Source organism: Pleurodeles waltl, chromosome 4_2 (genome assembly GCF_031143425.1).
Source record: "Pleurodeles waltl isolate 20211129_DDA chromosome 4_2, aPleWal1.hap1.20221129, whole genome shotgun sequence".
Taxonomy (NCBI): Eukaryota; Metazoa; Chordata; class Amphibia; order Caudata; family Salamandridae; genus Pleurodeles; species Pleurodeles waltl.
In genome coordinates, this window is record NC_090443.1 from 488,066,534 (window position 1) to 488,084,340 (window position 17,807).

At 47.0% G+C, this 17,807-nt stretch overlaps 1 protein-coding gene across 2 annotated transcripts in view; it reads left to right on the forward strand.

Annotated features, from left to right (window-relative positions):
- PLPPR2 (phospholipid phosphatase related 2) overlaps positions 1-17,807 on the forward strand; it is a 98,979-nt gene that overhangs the window by 7,885 nt on the left and 73,287 nt on the right. For both annotated transcript variants that reach the window (XM_069231876.1, XM_069231875.1), the window contains exon 2: positions 1,187-1,336. In XM_069231876.1, coding sequence (XP_069087977.1) covers positions 1,271-1,336 — 66 coding nt within the window. In that variant the 5' untranslated portion in view covers positions 1,187-1,270. The remainder of the gene's footprint in view (positions 1-1,186; positions 1,337-17,807) is intronic.

Here is a 17,807-nt window from a genome sequence, read left to right on the forward strand (position 1 = left end):
TGCCAATACAACCTCGCCTGTCTCCTTTCTAGATGCACTATTGCTAATAACTACTGACAACCCACCCGCCTTGGACAACCTATGCAACAGCTGAGCCAAGTTTGCTGGCAGATTTGCCCCCCTCCAGCTTGTGGTTGTCCTACCCCAGGATTTCCAGCACCCTCTGTATCTGGTGCTCTTGCCCCGTCAATCTGAGTAGAGGGGAGAAACGTTTCCACTATGTCTTGTCCATTGCCCACCACGGTAACTACCCTAGGCTGAGAAACTGTGACATTGTCAGGAAGCGTTTCATCTTCATATGCGTGTACCTCTCCGACATCCACCAAGGGGGACTTGGCCAATTGCTTGATTTCCTTTTTTCACACATTCCTCCCTTCTCACACTCTTTGGAGGCAGAGGGAAAGCATCTTTTTTGGGGAACCCCAACTTTCTAGGGCACACTACCACAGTAGCAGAGAGGTTACCTGTAACAAGTTCCTTTATAAGGCATCAACTGCTCACCACTGGTAAACCCGAGCAGTGAAGGATGAAGTAATAATGAAAGTAACTCCTCAATACTATCGAGCCTACCCATTGCTCAAGCCAAGTCAGCACTGTGACATCCTATTTGGCCCTTTTGTGTTGCTTTTGGAGACATTATTAATGCAACCTCTTGAATGTGGAATCTTGAGCAAATTAGGAATCCTACTACATTAATTTAATAACACTCTCACAACGGACCCAAAGAAAAAAGTTTCTGTGTCAATTGTGCTTTCTCTATCCAAGTCCTTGAAAATTAAGAAATGACAAACAGCTATCCCACATGTGCCTGCCGACAGTTCAATACACCAATGACCTCTCAGGCCCTCCCAGCATAAAACTGCCAAATCACTACACTAAAATTGTGCATTTTAATGCACTTGTAATGAGGTGTATGTGATATCTGTCAGGTTTGTGACAATACCAGTCTGACAGTCTCCGAATTGGCCTATTCTGGGACCATCCAAATTCTATAATGCACTTTTAATAAGGCAGATGGGATATTCGTGAAGTGTGAGTACTCATACTCTAAATCAGGTCCGAAGTCTGAGTCCCAATTTTGAAGGTCTGTGTTTATGGTGCGATTCTTATCCTGGTCTGTAGATGTTCCCCTGTGGGGTAGTGGATGGTGGTAGCATGTATTAAAGACGGTGTCTCTCTTTTGTAGGATCCATGGAAACTGCAGAGCCTGCCAAGGCAGGATCCTGAATTTGGGACTTTTGGCCAGACAGCACGGACAGCATCCACCACCATGGCTGGACAGAAGCCGGATGTGAAGCACAGTTTGTCCATCATCCCCTGTTTTGTGTTTGTGGAGGTAAAGTACTCATCTCAAATCATGCCCCAAAGGCCTCCTATTGTCCTTTTTATATTTCTGCAATTTTCCACAACATTTACCATAATTTTCCCCACCAGAGCCCTCCTTGCAGTCTATGTAGCTCTTATCTACTCTGCACCCCCTACAATCTACCCTTTCTGACCTCTATGATTTATTATATGCTTGAGCCCTAGCAGGTCAGACCTCAATACACAGATCTGCCACATGCCCATTCTAGAAGCATGGGCTTCGCGCCAAGTCAAGCTGTGTTTTCTTATTTAAGTGTATTGACAAGCAGGGTCAGTGCCACTGTCCACGTCTCCAAGTTCAAAAGATTTTCCCGAGGCATGAGAAATGATACATAGGAAAAAAGATATATAGAGGGTAAACGTCAAAGAGGCCGAGAAAGACCGGTTATGTTTGGAGAGGGGTGAGAACATTTAGAAAGGTTAGCGTGTGGGGAGGAAAAGACAGGACAGAGATCGGATTACAAGAGAGAAGAATAGAGAAACTGGTCAATGGATGAAGCAAGAGCTAAAGAGGTGTGTATGTATATCCATACACACAGACACACAGACACCATTTTTGTTTTTATTGCACAAAATGCAGTGGTATAAAATTCCATATTTCACAGGTAACTGTGAAATATGGGAAATATTTCGCAGGGAACCTGTAGTGAGGGCCCCCAAACTACAGGGCAGATCTTTACCATTGTCAGGGTTACCAGTATTACGCAGCCATGGAGGGCCTAATTATGTGGCACGGTTATTTAAATTACGTTGCGAAAATGGAAATTATGTGACCCATTCTTTGGCAATGTTATTATTATCCATTTGAGGAAGAAACATTTTTTTGTGAAATTTGGAAAATATGCAAATTATGTTGCACATGCGCTGAATAGGCATAAATCCTACGGCCACAGAATCGCGTAAATCCAATGGCCCTCAACACTGTCTATTGTTTTATGAACAATTTATTCATGATAGGCAGGGCCACTGGAAATATTCATCAGGGTAAACTCAAATTATGCAGCAAGAAAAGGCAAATTATGTGACGGGAAGTGGCACATTCTGTTTTAGAATTACTTAATTTTGTCTTTTTTACACGTTCACAGTGACTGGGCAATTTGTTTTTGCCATGAATGCCAGATTAGCACCCAAATACAGCAATGAGCAACTGAAAGGTGATGAGTCAACATTTTGTGGATGGTCTTCGACTTCTTAACTACACATAATGCGTTATTAGTAAATTTTGATCCATTTGACATATAGGTGGTCATTACAACCCTGGCGGACGGTGTTAAAGGTGCGGTAATACCGCAAACAGGCCGGCGGACAAAAAAAGGGAATTATGACCGTGGCGGAAACCGCCAACATAGACAGCCACTTTAACACTCCGCCCGCCACGGCGGTACAGACAAGCAGCGCGGCGGTCACCGCCAACAGACAGGTTGGAGACAATGTACCGCACACAGTATTACAACCCGCAAATCCGCCACCTTTTCCGGGGCGGATTCACCATGGATAAAAACACGGCGGAAACAGCTTTTGCAATGGGAAAACGCTCACCTGAACACACTTCACGAGGAAGGAGGACACCATGGAGCCGGAATTACAAATACTCCCTGCCCTTGTCTTCCTGCTCATCTACGGACACCAGCAACGGCGGCGCCGAAGACAGCGGTGAGTACTGCACCTATGACATAGAGGAGGGGGGAGGCAAAAGTCAGGGACACACACACGCAACACCCCCACCCCCACCCTCACACATCACAACACACACACCAATGCATTTCCAAACATCACAGTAACAACCCACAACCCCCCCGGAAGAATGCAAAGACAAAAGGAAATCAGTTCACACATTGTAATGTATCAAAATACAGTTACTAAATATATACAGATATATATACACATTCAAAATTATATACATTACAAGAAGTAGTGTAGGTATGCACATATCAATGTCCGTGCACCACTGGGCCAAAAATGCATGGGTGAGGCCCACACTAGATACCTGTCCACAAACGGAGAGAACACTGCAGGGGCATCAGATAGAAATACAACAGGCACCTCAGGGGGAAGGGAAGGGGGGGCACCTCAGCCGGATTACAGCACCACGCCAGATCCACGACGGGGCTCCATGCCCATTGATGTATCCTGGGGAGTGCAAAGCCACAGTCTCTCAAGTCTCTCCAGTGGGTGGGTTGCCCACTGTACGATCCTGGGGAGTGCAAAGCCACAGTCTCACAAGTCTCTACAGTGGGTGGTTTGCCCACTGTTCATTCCTGGGGTGTGCAAAGCCACAGTCTCTCAAGTGGATAACAGTCTCCACTGGTTCTGGAGGGGGATTGGTGCCCAGAGTGCTTCATCCTGTTAAGGACAGACGGAGTGGATGCATGTGTCCACTGGTTCTGGAGAGGGAATGGTGCCCAGACTGCATCAGTCTCCCCGTGACAGTTCCTGTTCCGTCACTGTCCCAGCTGCACATGAGATAACGATGCTTAATGTGGCGGTGTTTTCCCTGTCCAGCAGTGCTTTTCCATGGCGGTCTCTGACCTGTTCAGCGGTGCTTTGCCCTGTTCAGCGGTGCTTTGCCATGGCGGTCTCTGCCCTGTTCAGCGGTGCTTTGCCATGGCGGTCTCTGACCTGTTCAGCGGTGCTTTGCCATGGCGGTCTCTGACCTGTTCAACGTGCTTTGCCATGGTGGTCTCTGACCTGTTCAGCGGTGATCTGCCCTGTTCAGCGGTGCTTTGCCATGGCGGTCTCTGACCTGTTCAGCGGTGCTCTGCCCTGTTCAGCGGTGCTTTGCCCTGTTCAGCGGTGCTTTGCCATGGCGGTCTCTGACCTGTTCAGCGGTGCTCTGCCCTGTTCAGCGGTGCTTTGCCATGGCGGTCTCTGACCTGTTCAGCGGTGCTCTGCCCTGTTCAGCGGTGCTTTGCTCTGTTCAGCGGTGCAGGTACTGGAGGCTGTCGTGAGGTGGATGGATGTTGGGTGTGTGGGTGCCCGCGTTTGTTTACTTTGGGAGGGGGCGTCACAGACACACTGGGAGTGGACACAGGGAACGTGTAAATGGTAGTGGGGTGGTGAGTGCAGGTGAGCGGGGTGTGGTTCTGGGTGTTCTGGTGCGAGTCCTAGTGCCTGTAGATGTAGTACATGCAGGTGAGAGTGTAGACGACACTGGGAGGGAGGAGGGAGACGACAAGGAGGGGGACACAGTGGAGGCAGTGGATGTTGCTGTGTCTGTATGTGGGTGATGCTTGCGTGAGTGCCTGTGGGTTGTGTGGTGCCTATGTTTGCCTGAGCTACTTGTGTGTGTTGAGGTGTATGCATGCTTGTCTGATGGTGTGCTTGGGATAGGCTGGGGTACAGGGGATTGGGTCTGGGTGGAGGAAGTTGGAGGGGGGAGGCTAGACACAGGGACAATGGCTGCCATCAGTGCTGAGGCCAGAGATTGCAGGGTTCGATGAAGGGCAGCCTGACCAGAATGAATGCCTTCCAGGAATGCATTACCGTGTTGCAACTCCCTTTCTACACCCTGGATGGCATTGACAATGGTAGACTGCCCAACAGTGAGTGACCTGAGGAGGTCCATGGCCTCCTCACTAAGGGCAGTAGGGGTGACAGGGGCAGGGGCTGAGGTGCCTGGGGCGAAGGTGATGCCCACCCTCCTGGGTGAGCGGGCACGGGGCGAACGCTGAGGGGCTGCTGTGAGGGCGGTGCTGGTACGGGAGGTGGCGGCTGTACCTGTAGAAGTGGGGGGCACAGATGGTGCCGCCACCACAAGGGAGCTCCCATCGGCAGACGAGTCCGTGTCGCTAGTTGGTGAGCCGGTGACCGACGTGAAGCTCCCCTCGCCCTCCGTCCCACTGGTGTATTCTGAGTCCGTGGTGTGGCCCTCTATGGCCATGTGGGATGCAGCTCCCTCGTGCTCCGGTGCCACTGTACCTCCGCCTGATGATGCTGATGCACAAAAGAACAGGGAGAGCAGAAAAAGGGGGTTGGGGGAACGACAGAAGAAAGACAGGTTGAGTGCATGGCTTACCGCTACCGTTGGCGGACAATACAGACACAGCAGCCCCCTGCACTACGCCGTGCTCTTGGCCTCTACAGATGTAATTCCTGGGATCTGGCCTACATGGCTATGGTGGACATCTGCACACATGGATGCCACAGGGGCATGTATACCTGTACTTGGCCTTCTACTGAGGTGGGGTGGAGTGCCACATGGCCTGCATTACGGAGGGGCCTAGCCTATGTAAGTCGCCCTGGCTTAGGGAAACCCACAGCCCTCCTCCCCCACCCAGACCCCTCCACTGCACGCAAAGTCAGCTGAATGAGAGTGTACTCACCCCCTTGTGTCTGCTGTGATGCCCTCAAGCGCCCATCCAACTCCGGGTAGGCCACCGCCAGGATCCGGAACATCAAGGGGGTCATGGTGCGACGGGCACCCCTCCCACGTTGGGAGGCCATCCCCAGCTGAGCCTCCACCGTCTTCTTGCTCCAGCGGCGAACGTCCTCCCATCTTTTCCGGCAGTGGGTGCCCTGTCTCTGGTGGACCCCCAGGGTCCGGACGTCCTTGGCGATGGCACGCCAAATGTCCTTCTTCTGGTGGGCGCTGACTTACATGACAAGCACAGGGGAAGAAGAAAAGTCATTACCAACTGCACCGTCGATGTGAGTGACCCCCATCCCTACCCTTGCCATGTGGCACATGCATTCACAGTCCTTCATGTTCCCTGAACTCTGCCCCCTTCCTTCTTACAACCAGCCCTCTCCACCCAGGCATAGCCCATACAACGTGCTCCCTGTGTACTAACCTGTTGGTCTGGAGGACCGTAGAGTAGCGTGTACTGGGGGAGGACCCCGTCGACTAGCTTCTCCAGCTCCTGAGCAGTGAAGGCAGGGGCCCTTTCCCCAGATGCAGCAGCCATTGTCTCTTCCAGACCAAGGTCACAGCAGCACTTGCAGTGTAGCTCCTTTCCTGTCGAAGATCAGGTATTGAGTGATTGAACAAATAGAAAATGGCGGTCACGTCCACGACGGTGACGTCCGCGGCGGTGCGTATCATCACCGCCGTCCACATCATCATTGGCTCCTGGGACCCATAGGGTCCAATGTTAACCAATGCAGCATTGTGCCGCGGTCTACGACCGCCTACCGCGACGGTGTACAACGCCAGCGCAGATACCTCAGATCCCATTGTCCCAGTTTAGAGGTCAGCTGCCATTTCAGGGGCCCACATGGCTTCATTTACTACTGCGTCACACATAACTAGGCCTACACTAAACACACATACAGGAAGAGTTTTGTGTTTGGTGTCGTATTCTGTGTATCTGTGGGTACATACCTGGGAATTTGTTGACTCTGTGGTCGCTGTTGTCCTTCCTAGGCACCGTCAGCTGGGACATTTGAGAAGATGGCGGAATCCTCCGGTGTACCGACCGCTGGTGGACCTGTTGACAATGGAGGAGCGACATTTAATCATCACCTACAGGTTTGACCGTGCCACTATCCAGGAACTATGTACCCAGTTGGAGCCAGACCTGATGTCACCAATCCGCCATCCTACTGGAATCCCCCCTGACGTGCAGGTGCTGTCAGTGCTCCATTTCCTTGCAAGTGGGTCTTTTCACACAACAGTGGCCATGGCATCAGGGATGTCCCAGCCTATGTTTTCCAACGTGTTGTGCAGAGTGTTGTCTGCCCTGCTGAAACACGTAAGGAGCTACATCGTTTTCCTTCAGGTGGAGGATTTGGCTACAGTTAAAGGTGACTTCTATGCCCTTGGACATATCCCCAACATCATAGGTGCTATTGATGGCACCCATGTAGCTCAGGAGTGAACAGGTGTACAGGAACCGGAAGAGTTATCATTCTATGAATGTACAGATGGTATGTTTGGCAGACCAGTACATCTCCCAGGTAAATGCTATGTTCCCTGGCTCTGTGCATGACGCCTACATCCTGTGGAATAGCAGTATCCCGTATGTGATGGGTCAACTCCAGAGGCACCATGTGTGGCTATTAGGGGACTCTGGTTACCCCAACCTGTCATGGCTATTGACCCCAATGAGGAATCCCAGGACCAGGGCAGAGGAACGCTACAATGAGGCCCATGGGCGGACTAGTAGGGTGATCGAACGCACCTTCGGCCTCCTGAAGGCCAGGTTCAGGTGCCTCTATATGACAGGTGGTTCCCTATTCTACTCACCGAAGAAGGTGTGCCAGATCATCATCGCCTGCTCGATGCTTCACAATCTTGCTTTGCGACGCCAGGTGCCTTTTCTGCAGGAGGATGGTCCAGATGGTGGTGTTGTGGCAGCTGTGGAGCCTGTGGACAGTGATGAGGAGGAAGCTGAGGAAGAAGACATAGACAACAGGGAGTCAGTCATACAGCAATATTTCCAGTGGCACACAGGTGAGAACATTTTTTTTTACCATTACATTCACTTTCACACTTCTACCTCTATCATGTCTGTCATTTAATAGCAGTATTTGGTCACTGAGTTGTACCTTTCCATTACGGTTTCACAGGTGTGGTTACCAACGTGTGTCATCTGCTTGCATCCTTCAAGGACTTGTGATGTGTGACATAGGTATGTTGGCTTTACAATTGAGAACGCATTTTGACCCTGTCATTGATAATACAAATTTACCAAATCACAGACTGACTCCAGATTGTTTTGTGGTTCAAGGGTGTTTATTTAAGTGCTCAAAAATGGAGGGTGGTTGTAAATGGTGATGGGGGACGGTGGAGGAATGTCCATGGCAGAGTCCAGTCTATTGGTCACACAGGTGCACTGCCCATATGGGCATAGGAAGTGGAGCTGGGGCAGTTTAAGTATGGACAGGGTAACAAAGTGGGACAGTGGGAGGACAATCAGGGTGGTCTCATTTCCTGGCGGGGGTCTTGCCATCTTGCTCTGTCCTGTTCCTGGATCTCAGGGACCGCTTGCGTGGTGGTTGTCCGTCTGCAGGGGGTGGGGTGCTGGTGTGGTGGTCCTGTGGTGGGGCGTCCTGTCTACTAGCTCCGGCGGAGGAGGTGGGCAGTTCATCGTCCAGGCTAGTGTCAGGGGCCCCTTGGAGTGCCACGGTGTCCCTCATGGTCTTTTGTATGTCCTTCAGCACCCCTACGATGGTGCCCAGGGCGGAGCTGATGGTTCTGAGCTCCTCCCTGAACCCCAAATACTGCTCCTCCTGCAGGCGCTGGGTCTCCTGCAACTTGGCCAGGACCGTCGCCATCGTCTCCTGGGAGTGGTGGTATGCTCCCATGATGGAGGAGAGGGCCTTGTGGAGAGTGGGTTCCCTTGGCCTGTCCGCCCCCTGTCGCACAGCAGCCCTCCCAGTTCCCCTGTGTTCCTGTGCCTCCGTCCCCTGGACCGTGTGCCCCCTACCACAGCCCCCAGGTCCCTGTTGTTGTTGGGGTGGTGGGTTATCCTGGGTTCCCTGTAGTGGTGGACACACCGCTGATTGACGTGTCCTGGGGACGGAGGTATGGGCCCGCTGGGTGGGTGCTGTGCTGGTGTTTCCAGAGGGTGGAAGGTCAGTGTTGGGCTGTGCCTGTGCAAGGGGAACCAACTGTCCCGAGGCCCACGATGGTCCGGGCTGGTCATCAGGATCCAGTAGGGCAGAGCTGCTGTCGTCACTGTGGGCCTCTTCTGTGGGTGGAGTGGAGATGTCTGGACCCTCCGGTGTGGTGACGTTCCTTAGTGGTCCTGCAGGGATATAAGAGCATGATTATTGCATGTGTGTGTGTAATGGTGTGCAATGGGTGGGTGTGCGTGTACCCCAGTGCAAGCATTCCTGTGTGTGGGTTTGTGTGATGATGGTTAGGGGGTTGTTATGGGTATGTGCAGTGAGCATGCTTTGGTGAGGTGTGACCATGCTTAGTTGTGTCATGCAGGGCTTGGTGTTGGGATGGGTGGTTTGTGTTATTAGGACATTAGTGAGGATTTGGAGTGATAGGGGAGGGGGTGAGGGTGGGGGTGTGTGATAGCATGCAGGTAGGGTGGGGGATATGATAGTTAAGATTTGACTTACCAGTGTCCATTCCTCCACCGACTCCACCGAGGCCCTCTGGATGCATGATGGTCAAACTTGCTCCTCCCATGTTGTTAGTTGTGGGGGAGGAGGTGGGGGTCCGCCGCCAGTCCGCTGTACCGCGATGTTGTGCCTGGAGACCACTGAATGCACCTTCCCCTGTAGGTCGTTCCACCTCTTCCTGATGTCCTCACGATTTCTTGGATGCTGTCCCACAGCGTTGACCCTGTCCAAGATTCTGCGCCATAGCTCCATCTTCCTGGCTATGGAGGTGTGCTGCACCTGTGAGCCAAATAGCTGTGGCTCTACCCGTAGGATTTTCTCCACCATGACCCTGAGCTCCTCCTCGGAAAACCAGAAGTGTCTTTGTGGTGCCATGGGGTGGTGTGGGTGATGTGTGGGGTGGTGTAAGTGTTGATGTGTGTGGTGATGTGTAGTGGTGTGTGGTGTTTTTTGCGTGGAAAGTTGTATGGGTGATGGTGTTGTGTACCTCTGTGTGGGGGGGTTCTCAATTGCTGTGCTCTCTGTCTCTCTGGCCTTCGTTCGTGAATTGTGGTCGTAGGGGTTTGTGGGTGATGTGGGTGTGTTTTTTATATTGAATTGGGTGTGTGGGAGGGGTGTTTGTATGTGTATCAGGTGTGTGTATTTGGAATTGTCCAATGTGGCGGTGTTTTAGAGATGTGTGTGTATTTTGAGCGCGGCGTTGTGTACCGCCAATGGAATACCGCGGTTGAAAGACCGCCGCGTGGATTCGTGGGTCGTGATAGCATGGGCGTGTTTCTGTTGGCGTGACGGTGGAGGAATTGTTTTCGCCAGTTTAACACTGACCTTTGGTGTGGTGGACTTGTGTGGGTGTCTGAATTTCGGCGGTTTCCGAGATGTGGGTCATAATAGCTGTGGCAGGATTCCGCGGCCACGGCGGTGTTTTGGCGGTCTTCTGCACGGCGGTAAGCGGCTTTTACCGCCTATGTTGTAATGACCCCCATAGTTTTTTTTGTTTTAAACATCAGATTATGCAGCAGATGATGGATTATATGGCAAATGCGTCAAATCCATAATCATGCCGCAAAATTGCACACCTACAGTAGCCCTGACAATGGGAAAGCAAAATATATACATTCTAATTCCAGCCGGTCTTCATTGATAGGTTCACTTTGCAGAAAAAAAGCCTTTTCATGCACACTGCCCCAAAATAATCATGTATTATATACAAATACTTAATTAGTCACCTGTGTATTATGGTGCTATATTGCTACTTCAGCATTCAGGCAACATTTACAAACCATTCAGCCTTTGGTCTTGTGATTTATGATGTCACCAGCATCCCATGACCAATACTGGTTCATATAGACGGTTACCCGTTATTGTATCCTACATATTCCAGATTTGCTTACTACTTTGGTACCCACTGACAAACCTAAATAAGATTCAGCAAACACTTGATGCGCCTGCTGGGTTTCTTCATAACAAAAGTCATGCAGATTGGTCGCATTATTTGGGGTGATTTAAATGTAGTATTTCCCATTCTAAGACACATAGGGGGTCATTCTAACTCTCCGCCGCCCGCCAGAGTTCCCCCCTCCAGAATACCGCACCGCGGTCAGAAGACCGCTGCGGTTATTCTGTGTTTCCCGCTGGGCTGGCGGGCGACCGCCAGAAGGCCGCCCGCCAGCCCAGCGGGAAACCCCCTTCCCACGAGGAAGCCGGCTCCGAATGGAGCCGGCGGAGTGGGAAGGTGCGACGGGTGCAGTTGCACCCGTCACGAATTTCAGTGTCTGCTAAGCAGACACTGAAATTCTTTGTGGGGCCCTCTTACGGGGGCCCCTGCAGTGCCCATGCCATTGGCATGGGCACTGCAGGGGCCCCCAGGGGCCCCACGACACCCCATACCGCCATCCTGTTCCTGGCGGGCGAACCGCCAGGAACAGGATGGCGGTATGGGGTGTCTGAATCCCCATGGCGGCGCAGCATGGAGGATTCATGAGGGCAGCGGAAAACCGGCGGGAGACCGCCGGTTTTCCTGTTCTGACCGCGGCCAAACCGCTGCGGTCAGAATGCCCTGCGGGGCACCGCCAGCCTGTTGGCGGTGCTCCCGCCGACCCTGGCCCCGGCGGTCCTTGACCGCCGGGGTCAGAATCACCCCCATAGTTATTTTTACTGTCAGCTACTGCAGAAACAGCTGAAGGGAATTACATCAAACTAGACAGGTAGGTAGAAGTGAGGACCCTTAAGGTAAATATTACATTAGGGTTCCAGGTTTTACAGTATTGATTTTTTATACTTCTGTCTGTAGTTAATCACCAATATTGTTGGTCATCTTTCTTGTAATTTACCTTATGTATTCTGTGTGCTTGGAAAAAAAGAATGTTGTAACAAGTATATTTCTACAATTGTTTAATGGATAAATGAACGCTTGCACTTGGATACCTTAACCCCTTAGCAGGTGCACCTCCCTCCCCCCTTCCCAGTGCTGAGCCCTTTTTTTGTCTATTTGGTTAGTTTGTGCTAAGGCCCCCATAACTTTTTGTCCACATAAGCTATCCATACCAAATTTGTGTCCCTTTTTTCCAACATCCTGGGGATTCTAAAGGTACCCAGAGTTCGTGCATTTCCCTGGAGGAGACTGAGAAATTAGCCAAAATACAACCAACATTGTTTTTGGGGGAAAAGTGGAAAAAAGTGCTGCAGAAGAAAGTATTTGTTTTTTCCCTGCAAATAGGATCCACAAAAGAGTTTATGGTGCTAAAATCACCATTGTTTCAGCTTTCAGGAACAGGCAGACTTGAATCAGAAAACCAATTTTTTTAACATAGTTTTGGCATTTTAGCGGGACATACCCAATTTTTACTATGTTTTGTGATTTCAGCCTCCTTCCAGTTAGTGACAGAAATAGGTGTGAAACCAATGGTGGATCCTAGACAGATAAACATTTCTGAAAAGTAGATAAAATCCTAAATTGAGCAAGGGACGATTGTGTAGATCCTTCAACGTTTTTCTTTTGAGAGTAACAGTTGAAATAGAAAAAATATTGAAATTGAGTTGAAAAAAGGAGCAATTTCTGTCTGTTTTCTTCTGTAACTTTTTCGAGCTATGGCAAATATTTGAAAGCAATATACCGTTACGTCTGCTGAACCCTTCTAGTTGTGCGGATATATAGGACTTGTAGGTTCATCAAGAACCCAAGGTACCCAGAGCCAAAAAATGAGCAGCAACTTGCAATGGGTTTTTATTGTATACTGGGTATACAGCAATTCATTTTGTAAACTATAAAGAGTGAAAAATCGGTTTCAAGGAAACCTATGTATTTCTAAAAAAAGGGGAACCAGATATGGAGTTTATAAGCAGTGGTTAATTGCACATCTTGAATTCCGGGGTATCCAGTGTAGCATGTGAATTACAGGGCATTTCTCAAAATGACTTCTTTCTTACACTCTGTCTTACATTTGGAAGGCACAAATGTATAGCAGGACAAATGGCAATAACACTTGTTCTTCCTCCAAATCTCCCAATAAAAATGGTACCTCACCTGTGTGCATAGGCCAAGTGCCCGCAACAGGAAACACCCAAAAACGCAACGTGGATACAGCAAATTTTTATACTGAAAAGGGACACATTTTTGCCAAGGTCCCTAGCTGTGGATTTTGGGCTCTAGCTCAGCCGGCACCTATGGAAACCTAGCAAATCTATACAACCCTAAGAAGTAGACACCTAAGGAAATCCAGAATTGGGTGACTTGTGTCACTCAGAATCCTTTACAGACATCAAACGTTGTCTAAAAATCCACATTTCATCGATGTAAAGTTCTGGAATCTGAGGGGAGACACAAACTTCCTACTAACCAGCATTCCCCCAAGTCTCCTGATAACAATTGTAGCTCAGTTGTGAGGTTAGGCCTATTGCTCATGACAGGAAATGCCTCAAAACACAATGTGGACACCACATTTTTCCAAAGAAAATGGATGCGTTTTTTGCAAAGTGCCTAGCTGTGGATTTTGGGCTTTAGCTCAGCCAGCACCTAGGGAAACCTATCAAACCTGTACGTCTTTGAAAACGAGACACCTAGGGGAATCCAGAATGTGGTGCTCTCAACAGGTTCTGTCACCCAGAATCTTTTCCAAACCTCAAAACTTGTCTAAAAAAACACATTTTCCTCAAAATGAAGCGGTGCAAAGTTCTGGAATGTGAGAGAAGCCACAAACTTCCTTCCACTCAGCATTTACCCAAGTCTCCAATTACAATTGTACCTCACTTGTGTAGGTAGGCCTAGAGCTCGTGACAGGAAATGTCCCAAAACACAACGTGGACACATCAAAGAGTCAAACGAAAGCACCTAGGAAGAGAGTCATAGGAATTGGGCGCTCACAGTAAGTCCATATAGTAGTATCCACTTTTCAATTATGGCATGGTGCTCCTGGCAAGAGGATCTTCCTTAATCCTCCAATGTTTCCAGGGAAACTAACAGTACAACAGACAACTGTCAGGGCACTCATGAATATAGAATTCGAAGTTAGTGATGTATCGGATCTTCAGTGTGGAAAGGCAATCACACCATCAATAGTTCAGAATAAATTTATTTCTTGAAGCACATAGTCCATCATAATAATTGAAAATCATCCTTGAATTTCATATACATCTAGCCACCACAGCCAACAGTCATCAGGGCTGCAAAAAACGAGAACACAAATGTATCTGAGATCTGTATCCAAAAGAGACTGTTAAGAGCAGAACATACTGTGATGTTTGTGCAAGTCAAACCATGCCATATGTGACTTAGTGTGCAAAAAAGATTAGAAAATATTCTGAAATCAATTTATTGGACAGAGAGTTACCACCTTAAACACTACCCACATTATTACTAGAGAATGAAGCATTCAAAAATATCACATTGTGATACTGTGTGAGGAAAGTCATAAAATAAGTATGCATGTCACCAATATGAGAAAAGAAAGAATAGAAGAATAAACAAGAAAACCATAGCCCCATAGCCAAAATCTAAATAAGTACCCGGGAAACCGAGAATAGTAGATAACAGACAATAACTGATTTGTCCCACAACCGAGTGTTAGATAAGAAACCTATAGAAAAAAATCAACACTAGAACTCCCATCAGAAACAGGACATACCTTGAATCAGGTACGTATTATGTAAGCAATACTCTTTTCCAAGACTTGTACAATTTGCGAAAACAATCGTGGGTACGCCTTTATATTCACTAATACTAATGTGAAGCCCAAAAACACCCAATACCACAACGTAAGAATAATCCTTGGTCTTAAAACTGACCTTGTTAGGTGAAAAAAATTACTTCTCAGACCAAATCAACTAATGAAGAATTTCTTTGACGCTATCTGAAAGTGAGATATAGAGAAACATGTAATCATTAAACTAAATGAAAGTCCGGTGACACTAGAAAAGAACCCATAATTTAGATACGCTTCCCGATGCTAACCCAGAGTACGATTATGTACTATAAAACCCCCTCAGGATCACTCACCTTTATTCAGATGTGCCATTATCTAATATGGAAAAACAAACCGTGGTCAGATAATCTCACGGCGTTCTAAGTATCCGAGAACCATTTCCGAAAATCGAGCGTCTGAAGCAGACGCGTTTATTTGTAATCACGTAATCCTTAGAGGCATGGAAAACGGACTTTGAAAGCGGACTGGACCAAAAGGCGGGCGCCATCTTGGAAAGGAGTGTTTCCGAATCTCAAGGCAAAAGAACTAGTAAACCCGACCAGCGATCGGAATGGTGAACCCATATCTATCCAGATTAATAGTAAGACGACAAATAGCCATAATCAACAGAAAATTATTAAAAACATGACCCTACATTACAATGGGTATTGACCGCATGGGAAATAACAATAACTAAAGCACACTATAAAAATGAACAGCAACCGGGTTCCCTAGATCTAGACAAAGTTGCTGATGCCCTCAACAAACTTAACGTCAAAATGTACAAATACACTGATGTAATGCCAGCTACCTAAGTTAAAACAAGGATAATACCACAATACCTAAAGGTGATTGAGAAGATATATAGTGGAAAATAGAGAGAAAGAATATAAAGTGAGTACATGTGACGTGCTCCAGTCATTATGTGTATAGAACCCACATTAACAGGACTCCAAATGTATAGATCAATGAAGAACAGATCTAAGAATATGCATTCCTAGTAATAAATTTAAAACATTACTACTAATGATCTGCTGTAATAAGTAACAGTTAGTACATAGAAAGAGAGGTTTGTATATTGCCCATAAATCAATAGTGTACCTTATGTAAAGCATCATACATAAAATAAGCACAACTTAACAGAGTACATAGTATCATCATATAGCTTAGACACAGTACAGAATGGGAAATAATTTGCAAAGAACTAAACACGAAAGTAAATACAAGTGGAGAACCTCATACACAAGACAATGAGTATACATGTTGAGTAACCTGAATTATTATCCTATTCTCCCAAAAAGTATTCCATTTCGAAATTGGTGTTAAGCCCATCTTCTACAGCTCTGAGTTTTAAGATCCAATAGCATTCTCTTCTTCTGAGGGCTAACTCTCTGTTGCCTCCTCTAGGATCTTTATTTATACGGTCAAAACCAAAAAATTAAAAGCCACAGATGTTATTTTGTTTGGGGCAATGCCGAATATGGTTTACGATAGGGTATCTCTCATCTTCTTGTCTCAGGGCTCTGAAGTGCTCACTAGCCCTAGTTCTTAGTGGTCTGATAGTATCAACTATATAATAAAGGCCACATCTACAAATAACCATATAGATGACAAAGTTACTTTCACATGTGATATTATAATTAAAGTTGTATTGCACACCAGTAGAACTTGTGAATGTGGTGATACCAGACCTGGCCCATCTACACATTCCACAGTGACCACATTTGAAAAAACCTTTAACACGGTTGGTGAGCCAATTTACTTGGTTGGGTTTACTGCGAAAATTAGAACATAGAAAATTCTTAAGAGTTCTACCCCTTCTATATGTAAAAACCGGGGTATCTGGAATCACTTTTCTAAGAACAGGATCTGCTGTTAAAATGTACCAATGTCTGTTCATACATTTACGTAGTAAGATAGCGGTTTTCGTGTAATTGGTGATACAACGAATAACAGTATCTCTTGTTCTAGATTTTTGACCCACTGTGTCAGATCTTTTCATACGCTTGGCTCTTGTACGGGCTCTGTCTATCACTCGGGTGGAATATCCCCGTGCTTTGAATCTTGTGCCCATGTCCTCTATACATAAATCAAAATCTTTTTCAAGACTACAATTACGTCTTGCTCTTACCATTTCACCATATGGTATAGAGTGGATTTGATGGACTGGAGTGCACTCCTTGCATGTAAAATAGAATTACAAGAAGTACTTTTTCTGTATAGTCTACTCTCAATTTTGTTATTGCAAATAAAAAGTTCCACGTCCAGAAATGGAATACTGGTCACACTGTGTTCTGAAGTGAACCGAATATTGCAATCATTATTGTTTAAATAGTTTATAAAGTTGTCAAGTTCTTGTAAGTCACCTGTCCAGATCATCAGGCAGTCATCAATGTATTTACCCCAATAGAGTATATCTGAAACCCATTTACTCCCCTCTTTACTCCAGATCTTGTTATGTTCAAACAGTCCCATAAATAGATTAGCGTAAGCTGGTGAAAATTTAGAACCCATAGCCACACCTTGTTTTTGACGATACCAGTCATTTTAAAAAAGAAAAACATTGTTATTCAAGATCAAATCCACCATGTCTATTAACATTTGAGTATGGCCATACAAACTCGCAGGTCTTCTGTAAAGAAAATGACGTAACGCTTCCTTTCCTTGTTCATGGTTAATACTGGTATATAGGGAGGTCACATCCAGTGTGACTAGAATCATCCCTGGTTCCCAGGTAACGTCTGTTAATATACTGAGAATATGTTTCGTATCCTTAATATAAGATGGTAAGTTCCCTACAATAGGCTGTAAAAAGATGTCAACATATTCCGACAGTTTTTCAGTAGGACCACCAATCCCTGATACAATAGGTCTACCTGGAGGGGAAGTAGGATTCTTATGAATTTTAGGTAGTACATATATGCAAGGATTCCTGGGTCTATGTACACGTAAGTACATGTATTCCTCATCTTTTAAAAGTAAACGATCCAAACAATCATGTAGATATTTATTGATTTTATTAGCGAGTGCAGGGATAGGGTCAGATGAGATCTTTTCATAGCAGGTAGCATCTTCTAGTTGTCTATATATCTCTCGATCATAGTCTGAGGTGTTCATAATCACAATATTCCCTCCTTTGTCTGCCTCTCTGATGGTAATCTCCTCATTTTTCTGTAAGAGTCTCAAATAGCTCATTTCTACTTGGGTGAGGTTCTGATGCCAAACATGTTGGCGAGAAGTGCCTAGCTG